The 25,453-nt window shown below is 53.0% G+C and overlaps 4 protein-coding genes across 10 annotated transcripts; 3 read left to right on the top strand and 1 right to left on the bottom strand.

The window, feature by feature from the left end:
- Positions 1–26: 26 nt before the first annotated feature.
- Positions 27–4,087, top strand: ZFPL1 (zinc finger protein like 1). 5 transcript variants are annotated; one of them, XM_027532033.1, is made up of 8 exons: positions 27–183; positions 502–611; positions 922–1,033; positions 2,159–2,352; positions 2,445–2,517; positions 2,591–2,737; positions 2,979–3,102; positions 3,612–4,087. In XM_027532033.1, exons 2-8 carry the CDS (start codon positions 510–512, stop codon positions 3,796–3,798), a joined length of 939 nt encoding a protein of 312 aa, XP_027387834.1. In that variant the 5' UTR covers positions 27–183; positions 502–509; the 3' UTR covers positions 3,799–4,087. The 5 variants fall into 5 exon arrangements, with proteins under 5 accessions (XP_027387834.1, XP_027387835.1, XP_027387837.1 ...); XM_027532034.1 differs by having other exon boundaries at positions 35–196; XM_027532036.1 differs by having other exon boundaries at positions 41–140.
- On the bottom strand, positions 4,058–7,449 carry TMEM262 (transmembrane protein 262). Of its 2 annotated transcripts, none has more exons than XM_027532045.1 (4): positions 7,222–7,449; positions 4,525–4,814; positions 4,320–4,419; positions 4,058–4,211 (listed from the first exon to the last, which is right to left on the bottom strand). In XM_027532045.1, exons 2-4 carry the CDS (start codon positions 4,699–4,701, stop codon positions 4,135–4,137), a joined length of 354 nt encoding a protein of 117 aa, XP_027387846.1. In that variant the 5' UTR covers positions 4,702–4,814; positions 7,222–7,449; the 3' UTR covers positions 4,058–4,134. The 2 variants fall into 2 exon arrangements, with proteins under 2 accessions (XP_027387846.1, XP_027387845.1); XM_027532044.1 differs by lacking the exon at positions 7,222–7,449 and adding an exon at positions 4,941–6,223.
- Positions 7,450–8,225: 776 nt separating this feature from the next.
- VPS51 (VPS51, GARP complex subunit) lies at positions 8,226–20,440 on the top strand. Its single transcript, XM_027532026.1, has 10 exons — positions 8,226–8,530; positions 8,995–9,124; positions 16,457–16,603; positions 16,677–16,896; positions 17,006–17,723; positions 18,090–18,305; positions 18,504–18,722; positions 19,137–19,258; positions 19,356–19,443; positions 20,056–20,440. The coding sequence occupies exons 1-10, from the start codon at positions 8,306–8,308 to the stop codon at positions 20,314–20,316; spliced, it is 2,346 nt and encodes a 781-aa protein (XP_027387827.1). The 5' UTR covers positions 8,226–8,305; the 3' UTR covers positions 20,317–20,440.
- Positions 20,441–20,587: 147 nt separating this feature from the next.
- TM7SF2 (transmembrane 7 superfamily member 2) lies at positions 20,588–25,312 on the top strand. Of its 2 annotated transcripts, XM_027532028.1 has the most exons (10): positions 20,588–20,823; positions 21,206–21,402; positions 21,508–21,562; positions 21,914–22,108; positions 22,188–22,291; positions 23,745–23,864; positions 23,954–24,122; positions 24,317–24,397; positions 24,485–24,607; positions 24,902–25,312. In XM_027532028.1, the coding sequence occupies exons 1-10, from the start codon at positions 20,772–20,774 to the stop codon at positions 25,060–25,062; spliced, it is 1,257 nt and encodes a 418-aa protein (XP_027387829.1). In that variant the 5' UTR covers positions 20,588–20,771; the 3' UTR covers positions 25,063–25,312. The 2 variants fall into 2 exon arrangements, with proteins under 2 accessions (XP_027387829.1, XP_027387830.1); XM_027532029.1 differs by lacking the exon at positions 23,954–24,122 and having other exon boundaries at positions 20,633–20,823.
- The last annotated feature ends 141 nt before the right edge of the window (positions 25,313–25,453 follow it).

The following is a 25,453-nucleotide window of genomic DNA, read 5'->3' as shown; positions in this document are numbered from 1 at the left end:
TCACGTCATCAGCGCGCGCCGCACCCGGAAGAGACGTGGCAGCCGAGGGATAATCGGAGCGTTGTGAGCTGAAGAGAGCTGGGCGAGAGCTTGGCTGAACGCGGTCTGACCTTCCGCGCTTCGGACCGGCGCTCGCGCCCGTGAGGACCGGTGCCGCAGCCGATTAGTAACACAGAGAGTGGGGTCTGTGGAGAAGGTGGGGGCGGGGCATGGAGGGGGTGGGGCTCAGGAGGGACCTCTGGGGGCGGGGCCGGTGGTATCGGAGAGACTGATGGAGGGGCCTGCCCAAGGATGGGATGCGGGACGAATGCGGGTGTCTCAGGAGGCGGGATTTATGCAGGGGCCGTGGCCCAGAATGTAGAGGGAAGGTGGGCAGGAGTTTGGTGTTGGGGCGGATACGAGCGGTGTCTAGGGAAGTTAATAAGTGGAAACAAACTGGGCTGGTAAATGTGTAGAGGTCAGCAGAACCTGGCTCCCTGCCAACTGTGCCGCTTTCCTCAGGGTCGACTATGGGACTTTGCAAGTGCCCCAAGAGGAAGGTGACCAACCTGTTCTGCTTCGAACACCGGGTCAACGTCTGCGAGCACTGCCTGGTAGCCAATCACGCCAAGGTGGGTGTTCAGAGTAGAGACTGAGCAGGGCGCTAGGTGGGCAAGCCGTACTGACTTTCCTCCAAATTTATGAAAGATCCGGCCCTAGAATGGAAGCTCCTCAAGGGCAGGGACTTAGTTTATTTTGTTCACTGTTGTATCCCCAGTGCTTAAGACAGAGTCTGGCACATATGTGCTCAATGAATGTTTATTGATTGGTCAAACAAAAGAATGAATCTCCTCTGTGATGACAGAAAAAGAGGCACCTGGGCCTTGGGGAGATGGGCTGTGGAGCCCTGGCTCCAGTTGTGACCCCCTTCTCCCACTTCAGTGCATCGTCCAGTCCTACCTGCAGTGGCTCCAAGATAGCGATTACAACCCCAATTGCCGCCTGTGTAACATACCCCTGGCTGCTCGGGAGACAACCCGCCTCATCTGTTATGGTGAGGCCTGGGCACCTTGGGGGTGGGGATCTGGACAAGACCAGTGTGACTGGTTTCCAGCGGCTCCCCAAGCAGCAGGACAGTGAGACCTTCAAGCTTGGGAGGCTGGAACTCAGATTCTGGTCCCACTAGGTAACTTACTTGCTGTGTGAGCTCAGGCAAGTCACTTTCCCTTTCTAGGCCTTAGTGTTTTTCCCTAAAAACTAAGCTCCTAGCTTCCTCCCTGCCAATCTCTCAGGTGTGGTTGTGGCTGTGAGCAGTAGCTGGCTGTACCTGTAGTGAGCTGAAAGCATGGGGCTCTCAGACGTTCAGGATCCATTTCTAATTCCAACATTACACAGAGAGGAATTGAATTTCCCACAGTGACGTCAGTTAAAAGAAGTCAGCAGAGGCATGTGTCATGGTCTTGACCCGACTCTGCTGTAAGAGCCTTAGCTCCACTTTTTGAAGGAACTAGTGTAAAAGAGTGAGCTTAACATATGTGTTTCTCACTGTGAGTGTGTGTTTATATATGCATGTGTTAAATGTGCGTTGTGTCTTTACGTGTTAGTGTGTTCGTTGGTACTGTGGGTGAGTGAATGGGTCAGTGTTGTACAGGAACATATGAGCGTGTTGTGGGCTTGCAGAATTCCTGGGTGTGAATGCTTGGGTGTTAGCATACTTGAATGTATGTGAGAGTTAATGTGCCCATAAGTGTGGATATAGGGGATGGCACTTGTGTTTGACTACATGTATATAAACGTGTACATTTGTGCCGATGGATATGTACACGCATACAGGTGCCTGTGTATATGTCTAGTAACCTTTTGAGCTTTTAGCCCAGTGAGTTTGTGATGAGTGCAGGTCCAGAGAGGACTCCCGGAGAGGTTAGGTGGCATATTCTTCCCACCTACCCTGAGCCCCTAGGGGCTGGGCAGCCTGGTAGCATCTGCCTTGTCTTAGTCAGACAGTGGTGGCCAGGAAGACCAAAGTCTTAAGGTACACTGATATAATCAACCTGGGAAGGAGGTTGTGTAAGCCCTGGGCTTACACATGTGTGTGCAGATATCTCTGCAGTGGGCTAGTGGACTAGGGGTCCTAAGAGTCTTCCTCATGTCTCTCCTCCACTACTTTGTGGGCTCTAAGATCTGTTCCACTGGGCCTGCCTCAATGAGCGTGCTGCTCAGCTCCCCCGAAACACAGCACCTGCTGGCTACCAGTGCCCCAGCTGCAGTGGCCCCATCTTCCCTCCAACCAACCTGGCTGGCCCTGTGGCCTCTGCGCTGAGAGAGAAGCTGGCCACGGTCAACTGGGCCCGGGCAGGACTGGGTCTTCCTCTGGTGAGAATCTTTCTGCCCTGGGTCCCACCTGGGCCAGAGGGGTGGGTGGGGACAGCACCGGGCAGACTGGTGACATCAGTTCTTTCCTCCAGATTGACGAGCTGGTGAGCCCAGAGCCTGAACCCCTCAACACGTCTGAGTTCTCTGACTGGTCCAGCTTTAATGGTAAGTGGTAGCCTCCACTGCTAATGGGGTCCTTGCCTCCCCACCCTGCTTACCGCTCTCTTCCTGCCCATAGCCAGCGGTAGCCCCGAACAGGAAGAGACAGCCAGCGCTTCTGCTGCCCCAGCCTTCTACAGCCAAGTCCCCCGGCCCCCTGCTTCCCCGAGCCGGCCTGAACAGCACACGGTGATCCACATGGGCAATCCCGAGCCTCTGACTCACGGTGAGCTGGGGAATTGTCCAGGCCAGAGGGGGATAGAATGGGGGGTGGGTATGCGGAGGGACCTCGGCAGTCCACCCACCCACCCACAGAACCCTTCCTGTTCCATCAGACATCACCTCCCCATGATCCCAAGATGCTCTGTCAGGCTGAAAAGGGCCAGGGTCTCCTGCCCTCCCCCATCCCCACCCCTCTCTGGCCCAGTTTCCTGAGCCTGTGGATGCCGGTGGCTCTGCCCCTGCAGCCTCAGCCCCGAGGAAGGTGTATGACACGCGGGATGATGAGCGGGCACCAGGCCTCCACCGGGATTGTGATGATGACAAGTACCGGCGCCGGCCAGCCCTGGGGTGGCTGGCCCAGCTGCTCAGGTACACGGGGTCATGTGGGGCAGGATGCTAGGAACGGGGAGTGGGGGAAGTGAGAGCCAGAGGCCCTGGGGGGACGGTTTCATGATAAAGGAGGCCTATCCTGGGTAATAACGGGACCTGGTGTTGGGGCCCTGCATGGAGGCCTGGGCTGGGGTCTGCCCCTCTCCAGCTCTTTCCTCGCCTGCTGCATATGAGGTTCAGACTCAGGCTCTTGAGGCCCCTTCCCGCTCTGACACCTCCCCGGTCTTTGTGACTCCCCTTATGCCTGACACATTCTGGCTTCCAGAACACAGCTGTTACCTCAGCTGCTTTGAGCTGCACAATCATCCTTGTAGCGGGCAGGCTCGGGGATGAGCCCCGCCTCTGCCCCCACGGCACATTTGAGGAAACAAGGCTCAGGGCTGGTGGCACTGGGGCCAGAAGACAAGGGTCGTGGCTGGCACTCCTCTCCCAGCCACAGGGCCACCAGGGTCCTAAGGCCTGACCTGACTTTCCCCTCACCCCCCCAGGAGCCGGGCTGGGTCCCGTAAGCGGCCGCTGACCCTGCTGCAGCGGGCGGGGCTGCTGCTACTGCTGGGGCTGCTGGGCTTCCTGGCCCTGCTGGCCCTCATGTCTCGCCTGGGCCGGGCTGCTGCTGACAGTGACCCCAACCTGGACCCACTCATGAACCCTCACATCCGTGTGGGTCCCTCCTGAATCCTTGCCTATGGCTGGGCCAGCCTAGGACCTGGGGGCCTGAGGAGGTGGGTAGGGGAGGCTGTCTGGGGGGGGGCCCTTCTCTGTTCCTCTCTCTCAAGCCTGAGACACTAAGATCCCAGACCCAAAGTCAAGTCCACCAGAGTGGTTGCAGGCTAGGCCTGGGGTCCCTGCGGATCAAGCATTTGACCTGCTCCTCCTGGGTCTGCAGCTTCCCCCCCCTCCCCATTCTTCCCGCCAACCAAAAGGAGCCAACAGGTGGAAATAAATGATAGACTTTATTAAAACACCCGAAGCAGCCTTTTCCTTCCCCCTTCTCAGCCCGGGTCCCAGGCTTCAGTGGCTCTCTTCCCGGTACTGGATGGCGAGAAACTCCAGGGACAGGCGGTTGAAGAACATGGCCCCGTTGAGCACTGGGCAGAGGAGAGAGCCCCCATCAGCCTTGCCTGCCCCCTCCTTGCTGTGTCTCTGCATTCCAAAGCTCCCTCCTCCCCCCAAGTCCACCTCCCTTCCCTACTCACTCAGGATGGTCAGGGAAAAGCAGCGAAGAAACTTGTCATATGTCATCTCCGCGTAGAGTGACCCCATGGCGGCCCAGCAGATGCTGATCACCTGGGAGAACTGTAGGGCCCATCCCTTGGGAAAGTGGCCCCTGACACAACAGTGGGGTTTCCATCAGCCCCTGGGCCTCCCCAGACCACCTCTCGAGCCCCCGCCCCAGCCTACCATCAGGACGACGGTGTAGCGGAAGCTCATGCGGTCGTAGCGGTAGGTGACCCAGAAGTTGTGCACGTCGCTGGCAAAGACAGCCAGGTGTATGAAGAAGAGCATCAGCGCGGCCATGGTGAGAATCATGCCTTGTGGGAAGAAGAGCACAGCCACACGGTCCCGCCAGCGCATCATGGCAGGAGTACAGACTCAAGGCGGGTGGCAGAGCTTGAGCAGCGGACACTGTCCAGGAAGAGCAGCCAATCCCTCCGGTTCTAGAGCACCCAGTCTGGAATAGCCGTGGGATTCTAGAATAAGAAGGACATTGTAGAGAACAAGATTCTAGAACGTGAGCTGGTTCCGGCCAGTACAGGGGTGTTTCATGGGTGGCCAGGGCAGCTCTGAATTGGTGGAGGGCGCCGGGCTAAACGTACAGAGCAGGGGGCCCTATGGTGCAGAGGAAGGGACAGCGCTCCTCATCCCAGTTTGTGCTGTGGTGTGAGTCTTCTCACTGAGTCCGCAACATGTCCACGCAGGAGGTAGTGTGGTCACGTTCCACAGATGAAGAACTGGGATCCAGAAAAGGGGAGGGGCATGTAGATCCTCAGGATGTCTTAGGTGTGTGAGAGGTCAGATGTGATCCCATCTAACCAGGTGAGGGCAGGCCTGAGCTGGATCACAAGCTACAAGTATTTGTTCCAACTCCTGATGTAAGGGAAGGGACCTTCTCACAACCTCCCAGGCATGGCCTGAAGAGCAACTGGCTTTTCCATCTTCTCCTAGATGTTCTTCCAACATATGATGCTGACCAGCTCTCCCCTCTGCTACCTTCCCACGCTTAGCATCTTCACACCCATCGCCTCTACTCTGCCAGGAGTCCCAGGAGAAAGCTGGGATTGGTGGCACAAAGCCTATTTTACACACAGACCTGGGGCACAGAGAGGGATTGTCTGCTCAAGTTTTCACAGACAGTAAGGGACTTGGTACTGAGACTAAGATCCAGTTCTACCCAAGGCTGTGGAATGGGCAAGAACAGAAGCCAAGAAAAGAAAATTGTGAGACCTCCAGGACTGTCAACAAAATAAGGCTGAAAACTGGCCCAAAATGGTGTGGAGGGACGTGCAATCTCCCAGGAACTAAAGTAGAAAAAGTTGATTTTGAACTTGGCCAGCCCCGTTTCCTCCTGCCTGACTGCCCCAGAAGTCCGGTCCCGGGCCTGGCCAAGATCTGAAATCTCCTGCCTTTGGAAGGAGTAAGGTTAGAACCTGACCCCATCAACCGTGGTTGCTGCCCAGTGTCATTAATCACAAAACCCTCAGACCTCATCTTAACACATTGAAGGGGTGATGTCTGTTCCCCCGCTGTGTTTACACTGTTGAAATACTTGTTCACACTTTAGTTTTCATTTGAATACAGATGAACTTTTTTTTTTTTTTTTTTGGTTAGGTCTCCTACCTCAATGCCATTTTAAAAAGTTATCCAAGTAGAGTATGTTCTTGAGGAAGACTTGCATGACACACAAGCATACAGAGGACTCTTCCTCCACACCCCTCCCCCCACAGAAGTAACCCCTTAAACAGTTTGGTGAGTGGGCATCTTTTGAGTCCCTTGATGTAACTTCATACACCTGCATGTATGTATCTACATGCATAATTTTAAAAAATCATGCCACACATATTGTTAAAATATGATTTTTTAAAAGTTAACATGGGACTTCCCTGGTGGTCCAGTGGCTAAGACTCCGTATTCCCAATGCAGGTGGCCTGGGTTCAGTCCCTGGTCAGGGAACTAGATCCTACATGCCACAGCTATTACCAGGCACAACCAAATAAATATTTTAAAAGTTAAAAATATACTTGAATAAACACAACTAAGATATATTAACGCTTCGTGAAGGGGTTTCCCCCTCACTCATGTGTAATGCATCATGAAGAGCTAGGTATTGATAGGCATTTAAAGAAGAGTGTTAGGCCATGATTACTAGATATAAGATAGGTTGATGTCCTACAGGGCAATAAAAAACTTGAGGTTATTTTTCCACTGGATATTTCCACTGGAGATGATTCACATCTCTCCAACACTATCTAAATAGCAAGATTAAAAACAAATGTACACTTCTATGGGTAATTAAGGAAATGGCAACCCACTCCAGTATTCTTGCTTGGAAAATCCGATGGATGGTGGAAACTGGTAGGCTACAGTCCATGGGGTCGCAAAGAGTCGGACACGACTGAGCAACTTCATATGGGTAATTAAGTAGTCCTTGGGTGGGCTTGTGAAACAATGCCCCAGTATGATACTGGGAGGTCATGCTACACTGTCTTTATTCCAACTGTTGGATAATTTTTCATAACAGTATTCTGTGATTTTTTAAGTTTATAGATTTCCTGGAGTAGATCTAAATCTTTATACTTTTGTCTTCATTTTTCTTAAGATTATAGCTTCTTAAGCTGAAATCTTCATATATATATGTATATATTTTTAGACAGTCTCTGAATATCCCATAGATTTAGGGGTCAACAAACTTGCTGTGAAAAACAAGATAGTAAATGGTTTAGGTTTTGCCCGCGCCAAAGAATAACAAAGTGGTTTCCATTCCACCCCGGACCCCCAACCCATAATATGTTTCAAAGACCACATTGACAAAGTCTTTTCTCCTTTTTCATCCATTCAAACTCAGTGTGTCTCAATTTGAACTCCCAAGTCTTTCCATACCTTCAGCTCTTTACTTCAGTGAACAGCTGTACATTTGTCCCAATCAGAAACCTGAGAATTACCTTCAACACCTCCACCTAACCCCTCAAGGCAGCGCATTTCAACAGTCACTTGAAAGAAACAAAGTCTTTCAGTAGTGCATGCGCTGTAGCCTGGCCAGACTCCTCTGTCCATAGGATTTCCTAGGCAAGAATACTGGAGTGATTTGCTATTCCCTTCTCCAGGGCATCTTCCCAACCCAGGGATGGAACCCAGGTCTCCTGCATTGCAGGCAGATTCTTTACCACTGAACCACCAGGGAAGCCGTATCAGTGACTTAAGATCTACCAAGTGTGTCTTCTCAGGGTATACAGGAGTTCTCAAATTTAAGTGCATCAGAATTACTTAAAGACTTAAAAAAAGAAGCTAGGTCTGAGGGGAGCCCAGAGTCTTTACAACTCGCCGCAGGTAATTCTGAAGGCTATTCTGATGCGCGTCAGAGGACCAGGCCATGAGAGACACTTCCCTTGAGGCACTGTGGTGGTCCTTTAGTCCCTAAGTCGTGTCTTTGAGACGCCATGGACTGTAGCCCGCCAGGCTCCATGGGATTTTCCAGGCGAGAATATATGCATTTAACCCTCACAGTCCCCTTGTTAAATATGTACCCCGATGTTAGGAATGAAGGAAAAAGCTGCTGCCCACCCCCTCTCCCCTCAACAAGGCCGTGGCAGGATGCCAGGCACACGCTCTCTGGCTCCACTGGCCCGCGCTCCCTCCACTGCCTGCATCTAGCGACATAGGGTGGAAGCCACGACTCGTCCTCCTTCCGGGAAGACAGCGACCCAACCAGTTTCGCAAAATCTTTCCATCTGAGAAGCTGGAGAAGGGAGTGAGGGGGTGCGGGGGTGGGAACCCAGGGCTTTCCCGGAACCTCTGAGCTCGGGGAGAAAACATGCGGGGGAACTCTAGTCTCGAAGGACTCGAGGCTGCAGGGGGACGTTTCACCTGAAGGACTGCCTCGTTTCAACAACAACTTTATGGCTCCCGGAAGTGCCTCCTCCCTGTCCCCTGCCCAGCCTCACGCCTGTGGGCTGCACTTGGAGCCATGGCGGCGGCAGCTGCTGCTCCTGGCCCAGGGTCTGGACCTGGGGACTCCCCAGAAGGACCCGAGGCTGAGGGTCCAGAGCGTCGGCGGAAGGCGCACGGAATGCTGAAGCTTTACTACGGCCTCTCAGAGGGGGAGGCGGCGGGACGCCCCTCGGGGCCGGACCCCTTGGACCCTACAGATCTCAATGGGGCGCACTTCGACCCGGAAGTATACCTGGATAAGGTGTGTGTAGGGGGAGGGGGAACAGGCCCCCGATATATTAAGCCCCAGATCATGCCTCCGACTTTTTGCGGGGGTGTGGGAGGAAGGGTTCATAAAAGCAGGACAGCGCTGGGCGGAGCTGTAGGGGCAGAGCTGGAGGATAAGGGGGCGTGGGCAGACTTGAACTGGTCTGAAGTGGTGTGAAGTCTGAGGTCTCCTGGGCTGATGTTCAGATAGACCCGAGATAGGGGGCGTGTCCCAGGCGCTGACTGGCGTAGGAAGGACCAGGACTTGCTAAATCTGAGGTTTTGAAATGCTGACAAACCTCAAGTAGGGTCTAACCTGGTAACTCTTGAGCTATGCCACTTATAGTTTCCTTGTCTGAAATTCTTGACACGGGTGGGATCAGGATTTTCTTGCACCAAAAGCCTACCAGTTGGGGACATGCCCCCTGTCCTGGACACTAACCACCTAATTTCCTCCAGCTGCGTAGAGAGTGCCCACTGGCCCAGCTGATGGACAGTGAGACGGACATGGTGCGGCAGATCCGGGCTCTAGACAGCGACATGCAGACCCTGGTCTATGAGAACTACAACAAGTTCATCTCAGCGACAGGTGATTCCTACTGCGACACAAATCCTCACGTCCCACATCCCCCAGTTCCACCAGTGTTGGGGAAGCCAGCAGAGGGTTTAGACAGAGCAGACCCAGGTTATGGTCCTGCCCTGACGCGAATCCACTCTCATCTCTGTTAGAGCTTTTGTGGTTTGATAACCATTGAGGTAATAACTGTTCTCAGAGGGTTATTATGAGGACCAAAGGGGAGAAAAAGACATTGAAATTTTAAAAAGAAATGAATTTATCTGAAGCACTCTGACACTAAGGATGCCTCAGCAACAGTTTCTTTCATTAGTGGTAGCTTTCTTCTGTTTCAAGTCTGAATCAAGAATGGGCTTATTTCTCTCTTTCCTTTTCTCTCTCTTTTTTCCTTTCTTCCTCTTTCCCGTTTTCCTCTTCCTTTCTTTTTCTGTAAATGAAGCAAAGAGACAGAAAATGTATGTCATTAAGGGACAAAGATCATGTAAAGACTTCCCTGCACCCCCTTCTGTTCCCTTTATTCTCTGTTCAAGACAGTGTTAGGCAGTGTTCATCTTTCATCCACGCTAGCTTCCATGTTGTGTTGGGGAAATGTACTGCTCAGACTTCTGTAATAATTTTGGACCCACATATACTTAGTCCTAGAGGCAGATCTCATGGGTCTACCTGCAGTGTATATTATCTTTACTCTGAGTGAGATGAAATGAACAGGAGATGGGGTGACCTGACTTTTGATTTAAAAGGACCCTTCTGTCCCCTGTTGAAAATGGACGATAGGGAGGCAAGAATGGTAGAGACACCCATTAGAAGGCTGTTTTAAAAGTCCAGGCAAGATACTGGTTGTATGGACCAGGGTGGGTACAGTGGAAAAGTAGAATGGCTCAAGATTCTTAAAAGTTGGTTAGTTGAGGGATCTGGAGTTCAGAGAAGGCTGGAACTTGAGACACAAGTGGAACAAGATGAGATCTAGGGAGGGAGTGTACAGAGAGAAGAGGTCTGAGGACTGAAGCTTGGGGCATCCTAAGATTTGGAAGTCACGAAGAAAAGGAAACTCTGACAAATCTTCTTTTCCAAAGGAGCAAACGTTTGAGAAATTTGAGAACAACCAGGACCCTGGGTGTCTTAGAAGATAAATGAAGAAAAGCATTCTAAGAAATTGATAAGCTTGACCAATATGTTAGCTCATGGAGTGCTCATCAGTGGTGCAAGAGAGGGAGAAACTACAGAAGCAAGGTCCTCAGGAAAGGAGGGGGGTTGAGCAGTGCACAGTGGAGAGGTTCGCCTGAACACAAGGCCAGGAGCCCATCTACTGTAGCAGGAGGGAAAGCAGACTGTGGCCAGAGCCAGTCAGGTGGATAGGTTGGTAGAGTTCAACTAGAGACCTTCCAGAGCACATTAAGGAATCTAACCTTTATCTAAAGCATACTTAGCTAATCAAGCTGTTGTGATTTTTGTTTTGAAAAGATCCCTCTGGCTCCTAGCTGCATTGGAAGGAATAGATTGGAGAGGTGGTTAGAGTGAGGCCATTTCAGTAGCCCAGACCAGAGATTCTGGGAGCTTACTCCAGATGATAATGGTGGAGATAGACAGTGATGAGTAAACTGAGAGTGTTAGGGGCACCACTGGCAGGACATGGTGTTGAGGAGCTTTGAATAACCAGAATGCCCTAGTTTCAGCGTGAACACTGGATGGCGGATGTGGTGCCCGAGAAACTGCAAGATCTGGTGTAAGAGTGGAAACGTAACGAGCTAGGCTTTTCCTTGTTTTTGTTTTTAAGGGGAGTAAGGCATGACATGAACCTGGAGGAGCCTGTGGGGCCACATTAGGCGGGCCCTTTGTAGACAAGATAAGGATTATGGTCTTTATCATAAGAACTCTAGAGATACTTCTCCCAAAAAACAACCAGAAGAGAGTTGGGATAGTAGTACCAATTCAGACAAAATAATATGTAAGACAAAAATTGTTACTAAAGAGAAAGAAGGACATTTTATAATAGTGAGCTCATTAAGATGTTAACGAATATAAACACACATGGACCTCACAACAGAATCCCAGATACATAAAGCAAAATTGGATAGAATTAAAGGCAGAAAAAAGAAATTCAGCAATAATAGTTAGAAATGTCCATATCCCACTTTCAAAAATGGAGCGAACAGTTAGAAAGACAGCAAGAAAATAGAAGGCTTAAACAGCACTTACTCAGGGAGTTTAAACTGGGGCTCTGTGACAACCTAGAGGGGTGGGATAGGGTAGGAGGTGGAAGGGAGGTTCAAGAGGGAGGGGACATATGTATACTTATGGCTGATGCATGTTGACGTATGGCAGAAACCAGCACAAGACTGCAAAGCAATTTACCTTTCAATTAAAAATAAATAAATTTTTAAAAACAAAAAACAACACTTAAACCAAATGGACCTAACAGGCACATACAAAACCCTCTCCTGCAACAACAGCAGAATACACATTCTTCTTAAGTGTACATGGAACAGTCTCCAGGATAGACCATATCGTAGGCCATACAAGTCTCAATAAATTTAAGAGGATTGGAATCAAGTGATTAGTGTTCTCTGAACATAGTGGAATTCAATTATAAATCAATAACAGAAAGGAATTTGAGAAATTCGCAAATTTGTCAAAATTAAACAGTATGCTCCTAAGTAACCAATGGGTCAAGGAAAAATCACAAAGAAATCAGAAAATGCTTTGAGATGAATAAGCATGAAAACAACATTCCAAACCCTATGAGATGAAGCAAAAGCAGTGCTCAGAGGGGAATTTATATCTGTAAATGCTTACATGAAAAAAGAGAGGACTTCCCTGGTGGTCCAGAGGTTAAGAATCTGCCAGCCAGTGCAGGGGACATGGGTTCGAGCCCTGGTCCAGAAAGCTTCCACATGCCTTGGGGCAACTAAGCCTGTGCGCCACAACTACCGAAGCCTGTGAGCTCCAGAGCCCGTGCTCCGCAACAAGAGAAGCCTCCTCAGTGAGGAGCCCACGCGCCGCAACAAGAGAAGCCTCCTCAGTGAGGAGCCCACGCGCCGCAACTAGAGAAGCCTCCTCAATGAGGAGCCCATCCTCCGCAACAAGAGAAGCCTCCTCAGTGAGGAGCCCACGCACCGCAACAAGAGAAGCCTCCTCAATGAGGAGCCCATCCTCCGCAACAAGAGAAGCCTCCTCAGTGAGGAGCCCGCGCGCCGCAACAAGAGAAGCCTCCTCAGTGAGGAGCCCACGCGCCGCAACTAGAGAAGCCTCCTTAGTGAGGATCCCATCCTCCGCAACAAGAGAAGCCTCCTCAGTGAGGAGCCCACGCACCGCGACTAGAGAGTAGCCCCTGCTCACGCAACTAAAGAGAGCCTGTGCACAGCAACGAAGACCCAACGCAGCCGAAAATAAAAGTTTTAAAAACAGATCTTAAATCAATAACCTACTACCTAAGAAAGTTAAGAGGAAAAATGTGCAAACTAAACCCAAAGTAAGTAAAAGTCAGGAAATAATAAAGATTAGAATTAAGAGCATAGAAAACAATAGAGAAAATCAGTGAAACCAAAAATTGGTTCTTTGAAAAGCTCAACAAAATTGACAAACCTAGCTAGACCAAGAAAAAAATGAGAGAATATTCAAATTACTACAACCAGGAATGAGAAAGGGGATGTTACCACCTCTACAAGTTTAAGACTTGTACATTGAAAACTAAAACAGTTTGAAAGAAATTAAAGGATCCCTAAATAAGTAAAAAGATGTCCCATATTCATAGACTAGAAAACTTATTTTATATTTAAGGTGGCAATACTTCCAAACTGATCTACAGATTCAGTGCAGTTCTTATCAAAATTCCAAATGCCCTTTTTTTTTTTTTTTTTGCGTAATTGACGAACTGATCCTAAAATTCGTAAGGAAATGCAGGAGATCCAGAATAGCCAAAAAATCTTGAAAAAGAACAAAGTTGGAGGACTCAGATTTCTTGGTTTCAGAATTTACTACAAATCTAGAAAATCATGACAGTATAATACTGGTATAGGGTAAGCTTTCAGATTAATTGAATAGAATTTTTTTGGTAATAACTAGTTTATTAGTAATTATAAATAATAGCAACTTTGGCTAATACTAGACAATATTTATTGAGTGTTTAATATAAAACCACTGATTGGGGTGCTTAACATATATTAGTTAAATTCTTACACATATATGAAGTTGTTAACCATATATCCATTTTACAAATGGGGAAACAGGTAATGAGATGCTAAATAACTCAGTCAAAATTTTATAGGTGAAACACAATGTTTAATGCCTTGTTTCAAACACAAAGCAAATCTAAAAATAACTTTAAAAAATCAGGTTTTTTGTCCTAGTACCTGTAGTAGCTTTTGAAAGAGCTACATGTCTATAAAAGATAAACATTATCATGCATAATAAATACATTCCTAAATGGATCACTTTTATGTTTGAATATTATTTAACAAGTGAAAAATAAAACCATGACAATTAGAAAGTAGACAAATAGATTTAAAAAAACATTGCCATAAAGGAGAAGTAATAATTCAAGAAAGTGTAGCAGGCCTTCCCTGGCGGCTCAGTGGCAAAGAATCCATCTGCCAATGCAGGAAACTTGGGTTGTATCCCTGGTCCAGGAGGATCCTACACGCCACGGAGGAGCTAAGACCATGTGCTACAGTGACTGAGCCAGTGCTCTAGAGCCTGGGAACCGCAACCGCTGAGCCCTCGTGCCGCAGCTACTGGAAGCCTGCACTCCCTCGAGCCGTGCTCTGCAACAAGAGAAGCCCCTGCAATGAGAAGCCCAAGCACCGCAAGAAAGAGTAGCCCCCACTTTCTGCAACTAAAGAAAAGCCCGAGCACAGCAACGAAGACCCAGCTTCCTTTGTTTGGATTTCCTTTTTTGCTCCAATAGTTGACAAGAATGAGGATTTTCTCTAAATAATGGGATCTTTTTATTTTTTAGTTTTGTTATTAATCTCCAATTTCATTGCATTGTGATCAGAGAATGCTTTTTGTATCTTTTCAGTTTCTTCTGTAAATGTTTTGAGATTTCCTTTATGACCTGATACATGGTAAGGTTTTGCTATATTATGGAATCTTAAATATAAATCAAGTAGGTCTTCCATATTGTGTTATTTAGGTCTTTTGTAGCTTCATTTGGCTTTTGTCTTTTTGATCTGTCATGGATTGGCGGAAGTGGGTTAAAGTCTCCTATAATAGATATGTTTCAGTTTCATCCTCATTGCTGTCTGTTACGCATATTGATGATGAGTTCCAGAGTGGAGTTAGGAAAGTCAGTTGGGAAATACTACAAGTATTTAGATAAAAAATGATAGTGGCTTGGAGAGAACATGTTGGAGGTAAACTTTACACAACTTGCTGATGGACTGAATGTAGGGTAAAGGAGAGAGAAGAATCAAAGACGACTCTTAAGAAATGGCAAGGAGCCAGAATGGAAAAGACTAGTGGAGGAACAGGTTTGGGGAGAGTCAGGAATTCTGTTTTGGACCTGTCATATTTGAGGTGCCCGTTTGCCATCTGCATCATGGTATTAAGTAAGTTGTTAGCAGGGCTCTGGTCAGGCCCGGAGGCAGAAATGTCTGAGTCATCACAGCCGTGGGACTGGAGGAGACCCCGCAGGGGTCCATTCACTCTGCAGATTTGGAAGGAGTTGATGTTTACTTGTATTTTCTCTGTGAAGTGTGAATCAGGGTCACCATTTGAGAGTTGAGGGAATGTATTGGAGTTTTGAGGACTGAGGAGGAAATGTTAGTTTGGAAAATGGGAACACAGATTCATCTGAAGGATGGCTGACCAATACATAGTGCTGCTTTGGGACCTAAGTCCTATTCAGTAACATTAAGGGGAGGCCAGGTGGTGTGATTTTGTGGCCCATTTTCAACTGTTCCTTCTTAGGCGGTGGGTTGCTAATTGGGCTTAACCTGTGGTAAGGTCTTGCTGATAAATAATGGGAGTCAGGGTCAAGAGAGGCAAGGGGGCTTGCAAATGGGTGACAATGCTGGTGGGGGCCCACCGATGCTAAGAAGAGTGAGCAGGGAAGTGCAGCCATGAGAGGTATTACAAATAGTGACCAGTGGTTGGGCCAGTGGGTCTGGAGTTCCTGAAAAAGCCAAAGGAATTTTAGAGTGTGGTCCACAGGATGAGTGGTTGGAATTACAGAAGGCAGTGAGACTTGAAGCTGAAGTTTGATTTTATTTAATGTTTTTAAATTAAAAAGTATATTTATTTTTGGCTGCTCTGGGTCTTTGTTGCCATGCAAGAGCTTCGTCTAGTTGTGGCCAGCAAGGACTACTATCCATCTCAGTGCACAGACTTTTCATTGAGGCGGTTTGTCTTGTTGGGGAGCACCAGCTCTAGGGCACACAGGCTTCTGTACTGGCGGCTCATGCACTCAGAAGTTGTAGCACTCCAGCTTAGTTGCTCCTCAGGATGTGAGATCTTCCCAGACCAGGGATCGAACCTGTGTCCCTTGCATTGGCAGGCAAATTCTTAACCACTGGACCACCAGGGAAGCTTTGAGGTTTTAGAGGAGGCAGTTCTTAGTGAGGGCAAGGAGAGGGTGGCATGGATGAGACAGAGGCAGGAATTGATGGAGTTAAGGAGGTCAGCAAACAATCAGGAGTGTCCTAAGCTTTATCCTTGTGGATGCTCAAGGTGAGTGATCCCGAACTGAGAGGCATGGCAAAGAGGACAGTGGGATGGCAACAAGAAGGGGTGTGGTTTGATGCCATGGTCTTCAAAGGTAGGAGAAGAAGAATCTGTGTAGGAGCTTTAAGGGGCCAAGCCCTGAGGCACCTGGGCAGAAAGGAAGAACAGCCTCTTTAGGTAGGTTTCTGTCAGGACTGAAGAGGAAGGGCCCTTCAGAAACGGTCAGCCATGTTCCAGAAGGCCAACGGCTTGGAAGGCCAGGAAAAAGATAAAGGTGCACAAGTATTTACTCTCTGCCCTGTGCCAGGCAGGGTGCTGGGCATAGAGGATGCCCCTGGGACCCAGCAGACAGGTCCTTGTACCCTCCTTTGAATCTGGGCATCTTCTGAGAGCAAAGACTGCCGCTTCATGGGCTATCTTCTCTCTGCATCCAAGCTTGGGGCACACAGGGGGTGCCCAAAAAACCTTAGGGGCACTGACATGACACCTCACCCTGGCTCCTAGTGACCAAGCACCACTGCCGCCCATTTCAAGCACCAAGTCATCCATGTGACCCTCCAGGAGTGAGCTCAGGCGCGTCCGGGGAGGGGGTGAGTGTGTGAGGGCACCCGGGCCGCGTGTCAAGCTGAGAGTCCCGCCTGCGCCCCTAGTCATCCGCCTTTCCCTCCTGCGCCCCTGTCCTCCCAGACACCATCCGGAAGATGAAGAACGACTTCCGGAAGATGGAGGACGAGATGGACCGGTTGGCCACCAACATGGCGGTGATCACGGACTTCAGCGCGCGCATCAGCGCCACGCTGCAGGACCGCCACGAGCGCATCACCAAGCTGGCAGGTGGGCCGCGCCCCAGAGCCGGTGTTAAAGTGGGCCACCCTTGAGGCTGACACCACCTCCGCCTGTCCCCCAGGGGTCCACGCGCTGCTGCGGAAGCTGCAGTTCCTCTTCGAGCTGCCCTCACGTCTCACCAAGTGCGTGGAGCTGGGCGCCTACGGGCAGGCCGTGCGATACCAGGGCCGCGCGCGGGCCGTGCTGCAGCAGTACCAGCACCTGCCCTCCTTCCGCGCCATCCAGGACGACTGCCAGGTCATTACGGCTCGCCTGGCCCAGCAGCTACGGCAGCGCTTCAGGTGTGGGTCCCGGGCCACCATGCCACTGCCGCTGGGCTCCCGGGTCTGCTCCTCCCCTACCCCCCGAATTCTGTCTTCCTGCCCTTCACCTCCGTCTCCCTTCCTGCAGGGAGGGTGGCTCTGGCGCCCCTGAGCAAGCTGAGTGCGTGGAGCTGCTGCTGGCCCTCGGTGAGCCTGCGGAGGAGCTGTGCGAAGAGTTCCTGGCGCATGCCCGAGGGCGGCTGGAGGAGGAGCTGAGAAGCCTGGAGGCTGAGCTGGGGCCCTCCCCTCCAGCTCCCGACGTGTTAGAGTTCACTGACCACGGCGGCAGCGGCTTCGTCGGTGGCCTCTGCCAAGTGGCAGCGGCCTACCAGGAGCTGTTTGCCGCCCAGGGCCCGGCTGGCGCCGAAAAGCTAGCAGCCTTTGCCCGGGAGCTGGGCAGCCGCTACTTCGCGCTGGTGGAGCGGCGGCTGGCGCAGGAGCAGGGCAGCGGAGACAACTCCCTGCTGGTGCGGGCGCTGGACCGCTTCCACCGGCGCCTGCGCGCACCCGGGGCCCTGCTGGCTGCTGCCGGGCTGGCGGAGGCCGCCACCGAGATCGTGGAGCGCGTGGCCCGCGAGCGCCTGGGCCACCATCTGCAGGGCCTGCAGGCGGCCTTCCTGGGCAGCCTGACGGATGTGCGGCAGGCACTGGCCGCCCCTCGAATTGCTGGGAAGGAAGGCCCCGGCCTGGCAGAGCTGTTAGCCAATGTGGCCAGTTCCATCCTGAGCCACATTAAGGCCTCGCTGGCTTCTGTGCACCTCTTCACCGCCAAGGAGGTGTCTTTCTCCAACAAGCCCTACTTCCGGGTACGGCCTGTCCCTGGGCATCCTTTTTTTTTTCCTTTTTGTGGCATTCTTTTGTTCATCCTGCATGTGACTTGACAGCTCCAGGGCCCTCAGTCTTTGCCTCACGCCGACTGGATGTGGTTTCAGGCTGTCTTGAAGACTGCCACAGCCTGGAGGGGTGGGACAGGCTCTGAGGGCATTTGCAAGCAGGGTCCCCAGTGCAGGCTTTGCCCCCTTGCAGTCCCTTCTCCAACCAGGGGATCTGCTCTCGGGTACTGGAAACAGGATGAGAGAGGCCAGGGCACTTGGGGTCCCAGTAGAACATCACTGGCAGCCTCTGCCTGGAAGAGGGGACCTGCTGTGTATCTAGGCCCCTCCTCCTCACAGGGCGAGTTCTGCAGCCAGGGTGTCCGTGAGAGCCTCATCGTGGGCTTCATCCGCTCCATGTGCCAGACGGCTCAGAGCTTCTGCGACAGCCCCGGGGAGAAGGGGGGTGCCACGCCACCTGCCCTGCTCCTGCTGCTCTCCCGCCTCTGCCTGGACTACGAGACGGCCACCGTCTCCTACATCCTCACCCTCACCGATGAACAGTTTCTGGTGCAGGTGAACTGCTAGCCCATAGCAAGGTGGGGGTGGTGATGCTAGGAACGCAGGAGACTGGCCAGTGCCCTCACAGTTAGGGCTGCCTGTGCCCAACTCGGCCTCCCCCTTGCCAAGCCTGTGTACAGCTCCTTGTGGGCACTGGCTGCAGAGCTGCCCCCAGGACCCACTGACTGCCTGTTCTCTGCATCCGTGGCTCAGGACCAGTCTCCAGTGACGCCCGTGAGCACACTGTGTGCGGAGGCCAGGGAGACGGCACGACGACTGCTGACCCACTACGTGAAGGTGCAGGGCCTAGTCATATCGCAGATGCTGCGCAAGAGTGTGGAGACACGGGACTGGCTCAGTACCCTGGAGCCTCGGAACGTGCGTGCTGTCATGAAGCGGGTGGTGGAGGACACGACAGCCATCGATGTGCAGGTGCTGCCCCAGGCTGGCCGGCGGTGCCCTCTAAGGATCAAGACAGCTGGGGTCAGGCAGTGCCTGCACCTCTGGCCTCCTTCCTCTCAGCCATGGTGGCATCATCACCCCCATTTCACCTCAGAGGAGGAAGCTGAGGCCCAGAGTCACTGGGGAAATCAGGGCAGGGTGGACACTGAAGATTGGGCCTCAGTACCAATTCATGTTCCACCTTTGCTGCACTCCACTGGTTCTATAAATAATGACTGGGTGCCAGCGAGGTACAGCCCCCGGCTGCCCCTCCACACCCCAACCACCCTGTGTTTATTTTATAACATGTGATTCTTGTAACATGAGTGTAACTTAGAGCATCCTTGATGGGCTGCAAGTTCCCCCATGCTTTGGCCTCCTTGCAGTTCCTCCTTCTGCCACCAGGTGGGGCTCCTGTATGAGGAGGGCGTTCGGAAGGCCCAGAGCAGCGACTCCAGCAAGAGGACCTTCTCGGTTTACAGCAGCTCCCGGCAGCAGGGCCGCTACGCACCCAGCTATACACCCAGGTCTGAGTGGTCAGGGTAGCCCCGGGGGCGGTGGGGGTGGAAGAAGGAAGACTGGGGTGCAGGGGTGGGCTCTGACTTCTTGTCTCCCCCCATCCAGTGCCCCAATGGACACCAACCTCTTGAGCAACATTCAGAAACTGTTCTCTGAGCGTATTGATGTGTTCAGCCCTGTGGAGTTCAATAAGGTTCGAATTCCCCAGTGACCCTGCCTTCCCTGGGCCCCTTGGGAAGGTCAGCTGAAGCAGCTCCACGCTGGTCCCAGGAAGCCCTGGGACTCAGTCCCCTCGTCTCTGTTCCTGGGAAATGTGTCTAGGAAAGTGCTCACCCAGCGCCCCACCATGACCATCTCATCGCTCTTGGCCTTGCCCTGGGTGTGCTCTAAGCCTGCGTCTGAGGGGTCACCTAGTCTGCTTCTTTGGCCTTTGTTCTTACACCCTCCATAGTCGTGGCTCTTCCCTGGGGATTGCTGTTCACCCCATGATCTCTGTCCTCACCCAGCCCACGCTCAGGGACCTGGTGCTCTCCCTCCAACGTAGTAAGCCTTTCCCTCCGTATGTCCATGCTGACCCCATCTCTGCCTCAGATCGCTGGGCCCTCCTTGTCTGCTCCCCTCCAGGTGATGAGGCCGACATCCTATTTCCCTCTTACCTGGGTTCTGGGACTTTCTACCCCATCACAGCTGCTGGCATTTTACTGGCTCCCTGGCCCCTGCACGGAACGCGGGTGCCTTCAGGGATCTAGTACCCCTCCCCAGCACCTGCTGTAGCGGCTCTGCATCCCCGTGTCCCTGTCCACAGGTGTCGGTGCTGACCGGCATCATCAAGATCAGCCTGAAGACACTGCTGGAGTGCGTGCGGCTGCGCACCTTTGGGCGCTTCGGGCTGCAGCAGGTGCAGGTGGACTGCCACTTCCTGCAGCTCTACCTGTGGCGCTTCGTGGCTGATGAGGAGCTTGTTCACCTGCTGCTGGACGAAGTGGTGGCTTCAGCTGCCCTGCGCTGCCCGGACCCAGTGCCCATGGAACCCAGTGTCGTTGAGGTCATCTGTGAGCGCGGCTAGGCTCCGTCACGGCCATGCACGGGCTTGCCCAGTCGCCTCAATCCGCCCATCCCCTGGTCTCCTGCCCCAGCGGCCCTTCCCCTCAAGCTCTGCCTACTGCCTAATAAAGTCGTGCTGCCTCCTCCTCTCTGTCGCTTGCGGGGAGGCGGGGCGGGACTTGGAGGACTGGGGTGGAGCTGTGAGCCTGCCTGAGACTGCAGAGGCGGCTTTGGAGGTGCTCACGTTGGTCTCGCCCCCGAGAGCCGATTGGCTGACCCGCTGGGCCCAGCATGGGCCGGGGGCGGGTCCATTTAAAGACCTCGGGACAAAAGCGGTCGCTGTCTGCTGCCCAGACAGGTGCAAGCCCAGCTGGGCTCGGTCCTCCTCGGCAGTGAGCCCATCTCCTGGGGGATGGGGTGGGCTGTGTTTCCTTGACAGACGTTTGAGAGGTTCCAGCCCCCAGCACAGCGGAGACCATGGCCCCTCCTCAGGGCTCTCGGGCCCCGCTGGAATTCGGAGGACCCTTGGGTAATGGGGCAGAGAGGGGGTACTTAAGGCCTGAGACTTACAGGGAGAACTGGAGGGTTGAGCTGTGAACAGGGATCTGAGGGTGAAAGACTTTGCGGGGTATCGGGGGGCAGTGGGATCTAGGGGTTTGCAGGGGAGTGTTGGGAGAAGGGGCTGCAGAGCTGGGGATTTGTGCAGTGGAGGACTGGGAGGACTAGAGGAAATAGGAGCGGAGTCCTCTAGAGAAGCAAGATAGAAGTCAGAGAACGGGACCAAGGGCTGAGAACCGGATATGGAAGAGGGCAATGGGAATGCCAAGGGAGCCCTGGATACGAAAGGGTGCCTGTGGGGGTCAGGGAGAGCCGGAGAGCGGACCCCCGGACGCGATCGCCCCCTTCCCCAGGCGCCGCGGCACTGATGCTGCTGCTCCCGGTCACTATGTTCCACCTGCTACTGGTGGCCCGCTCGGGCCCGGCGCGCCTCCTGGGCCCACCCCCCTACCTGCCGGGACTGGAGGAGCTGTGGAGCCCGTGGGCGCTGTTGCTCTGTCTCACCTGGCTCGGCCTGCAGGCGGCGCTCTACCTCTTGCCGGCGCGTAAGGTGTGGCCTCTGCTCGCGAACGCGCGGGGGAGGCGGCGGAGGGCAGGGGCTCGGCGAGAAGGAAGGACCCCCTCAACCCTTATCAGAACCGCTTTGTGCCCGCAGGTGGCTGAGGGGCAGGAATTGAAGGACAAGAGTCGACTGCGCTACCCCATTAACGGTGCCTGGGGGGCTAGGTCCTTGAGTGGAGCTGCGGGTTTGGGGGGTGGAGCCCCAGGCCCAATGGGAAGGTCATGGAGATGCGCCCGCGACCCCAAACTCTTATTTTGCTCCTCTTTTACACCCAGGACAGACATAGGGGGTTTCATTGGTTCTCTCCACACGCCTCCTTCCTCCATTCCTAGCACTCAGAGAAGTGGCTGGGGTGACCCTCCAAGAGCCAAAGTGTCAGATTACTGGCTAGGTCTGCAACCTCCCTGGGCTTTAGGCTGTGTGTGTGTGTGTGTTTAGGGGTGGGGGCGGCGGAGGTGGAGGGTCTCAATCCCAGGACTCACCATGTGTTGCGGTTCAGGCTTCCAGGCCCTGGTGCTGACAGCCCTCTTGGTGGGCCTGGGGGTGTCAGCCGGGCTGCCCCTGAGCGCGCTCCCGGAAATGCTCTTGCCCTTGGCGTTTGCGGCCACCCTCATTGCCTTCATCTTCAGCCTCCTTCTGTATCTGAAGGCTCTGCTAGCCCCTGCCTCGGCCCTGGCACCTGGAGGGAACTCAGGTGAGAGGAGACCCAGTCGGGGAAGGATAGAGGCAGACGGGGGTGCTGGCTTGCACCTTCACCCTCCATTATTCTCCAGGCAATCTCATTTACGACTTTTTCCTGGGACGGGAGCTCAACCCGCGCATCTGTTCCTTTGACTTCAAATATTTCTGCGAACTGCGGCCTGGCCTCATCGGCTGGGTATGCTGGGCATGGCTAAGTGGGCCTCCAACCAGGGGGAGGGGTGGGATGGGTGAGCAGTGCCTGGGCAGGGCAGGGCCAAAATTGTGCTGACATGTCGTTAATCATTCCACAAATATTTGTTGAGTTCATCATGTGCTCTAAGCACTGCTCCAGGTACTGGGAGACAAAACAAAAAGATAGTTACAGGGAAGAAAGAAAAAAAGTCTGTCTTCATGAAGCCTACATTCTAATAGGAATAAAATGTGTCACATGTCAGGGGATGAGGAAAAAGCACAGAGGGAATTAGGAGAGACAATTTTAAATAAAGCTGTCAAGTGCAAAATCTATTTTGAAGAGATGATTCTGTGCTGCTAGAGGTCAGAACGGTGCAGAACTTCAAACTCATCAGTGGACTTAGGAACCTATCCATCGTTGGTGGCCTTGACAACAGCCAACTGTGTTTTTTGTTTATAATCACGCATACTGGTCTGTGGTCACGATTTCCTGAAGCGTGTCTTGGGCAAGGTCCCCGTCACCCTGGAAACTGCTTCATCCAGAGGCGGGAGGAATGCTGAGTGCCCATCAGGGGCCTGGATCCTGGCCTTCGAGGCTATTTCTTCATGTGTGTAATGGAGTAAGAGCTTCCTCCCAAGATTATGGTGAGGATTAGAATTGGTAGCCTGACTGACAGCACCAAGCCCAGTGCTACCTGAATGGGGACGCTCAGTACAGATTCGATGCCAGCTAGTCATTACTGCAGAGAAGGCAATGGCACCCCACTCCAGTACTCTTGCCTGGAAAATCCCATGGACGGAGGAGCCTGGTAGGCTGCAATCCATGGGGTTGCTAAGAGTCGGACATGACTGAGCGACTTCACTTTCACTTTTCACTTTCATGCATTGGAGAAGGAAATGGCAACCCACTCCAGTATTCTTGCCTGGAGAATCCCAGGGACAGAGGAGCCTGATGGGCTGCCGTCTATGGGGTCGCACAGAGTCGGACACGACTGAAGCGACTTAGCAGCAGCAGCAGCAGCAGCAGCAGTCATTACTGAGCACTTCCTATGGCCAAACACACATGCTGAGCACTGCACACACATTAGGTCCATGATTATCTCCATTTTCTACGTGGAGGCGGGAAAGGAGGGTGAGCCTTAGAGAGGGTGAGCAGCTTGCCCAGGAGGCAAAGCTGAGATTCAAAACCAGGTCTGATTTAACTCTCAAGCCTGCAGTGTCCAGTTGCTCCCTATGCTGCTCTCCCAAAGGGAATACTGAAAACAGGTCAGGAGGCGGACAAATGCAGTCTCTCTGCCCCTGGGGACATGGCTGGAGCCACTCAACACAGGCCTGGAGAGTTAGCGACGGAGAGCTGAGACAGGGGACAGGCTGGTCGCTGCCTTTCCAGCTCTGTCATCTTTGCAGAAGTGGACTGGGGACGGACTGCCCTGTCTCACCCTCTGCCTAACCCCCAGGTCCTCATCAACCTGGCGTTGCTGATACAGGAAGCAGAACTTCGGGGGAGTCCCTCGCTGGCCATGTGGCTGGTCAATGGCTTCCAGCTACTGTACGTGGGTGATGCCCTTTGGTACGAGGTGAGGCAGGACGGGGCCGAGGAGGCAGGGGAGGGTGCCTGAGGACTTTGCGGGGACTAAGCCAGTGTGTCTGGGTCCTGTCCCTGCAGGAGGCAGTCCTGACCACCATGGACATCATCCATGACGGGTTTGGCTTCATGCTGGCCTTTGGGGACCTCGCCTGGGTACCCTTCACCTACAGCCTGCAGGCCCAGTTCCTGCTGTATCACCCACAGCCTCTGGGGTGGCCCCTGGCCTCATTCATCTGCCTCATCAATGGTCAGTGGGGAAGGAGCATTCCCCTTCCCCTTTCATTATTTATCGAGCACCCCCTGGGTAGGTGCTAAGCCTCACATGCTTCTTTAAAGCTAAGGGCTGGGTCCTCGGTCTCCTGGCAGACTGAGTCTAGGCTGTGGGTAGTTGGTCAGGGTCAGATGGAAGGCCCCTGACCACCTGCTCATGCTTTCCCCCAGCTGTTGGTTACTACATCTTCCGTGGAGCCAATTCTCAGAAAAACACCTTCCGAAAGAATCCTTCTGATCCCAGAGTGGCTGGTGAGCTGGGTTTCTTGGGTGCCATGAGTGAGATGGGGCAGCTGGATTTCCAAGGGTCCCCCCATCCCGCTATGTGTCTTTCTCCAGACCTTGAGACCATCTCTACAGCCACAGGGCGACGGCTGCTGGTGTCCGGGTGGTGGGGTATGGTCCGCCATCCCAACTACCTTGGAGACCTCATCATGGCTCTGGCCTGGTCCTTGCCGTGTGGTGAGTGATTTGAGAGGGGCTACAGGTGTGTGTGTGGGGGGGCCAAGGTAGAGGATGCCCAGTCTGGGTGCAGAATGGACAACAGGGTTGCACCCCAGTGGAGGGAGTAATCAGGAAGCTGGGGATGCACTCAGGCTGTGGTGGGCAGACCTCTGAAACAGCCTAGCATGCCAGCTCTCCCTGCAGACTTTGACCCTTTCAGCATTGAGCCGATGCCCCCGTGGGCCATTAGCAGCGGAAACGTTTGTGAACCGGTAGGCTGGCTGAGTGGTCAGAAAACCCCCTTCCCCACAGGGGTGTTCCACCTGCTGCCCTACTTCTACTTCCTCTACTTCACCGCGCTGCTGGTGCACCGTGAGGACCGGGATGAGAGGCAGTGTCGGCAGAAGTACGGCCTGGCCTGGCACGAGTACTGCCGGCGTGTGCCCTACCGAATCGTGCCCTACGTCTACTGAAGCAGCGCCAGACACCGCAGGTCGGGGCACGTGCCAGCCCGGCTGACGGCACACTGGGCACCAGGAGCCCGGACGCGCCCGGGACACAAGGGCCTGTACCCTACCCTGCCCTGAGCTCCAAAACACTGGGATGAACAGCGTGACAGGTGGCCGGAGCAAGGGGGAAACGAAGCCAATGCTCCCAAATGGAGTGTGTGTGTGTAGGGGGGGTGTGCTGCTCTTCCTCCTTAGATAAACAGCTGGAATCCTTGGTGCTGCTTCTCTCCCTTTCTGGGGCCAGGCTGTTTAAAGACTGGCTGGGTCAGCCCCAGTCAAGGAGAAGCTGACAGGTAGTTTGTGGGCCCAAGAGTCTGGGGGACGGTGGCACAAGAACCACCACTCAGAAATGGGC

The sequence above is a fragment of the Bos indicus x Bos taurus genome, chromosome 29 (assembly GCF_003369695.1).
Source record: "Bos indicus x Bos taurus breed Angus x Brahman F1 hybrid chromosome 29, Bos_hybrid_MaternalHap_v2.0, whole genome shotgun sequence".
Classification (NCBI taxonomy): Eukaryota; Metazoa; Chordata; class Mammalia; order Artiodactyla; family Bovidae; genus Bos; species Bos indicus x Bos taurus.
The sequence above is the reverse complement of the archived record's forward strand: the minus strand, read 5'-3'. Positions and strand labels throughout refer to the sequence as shown.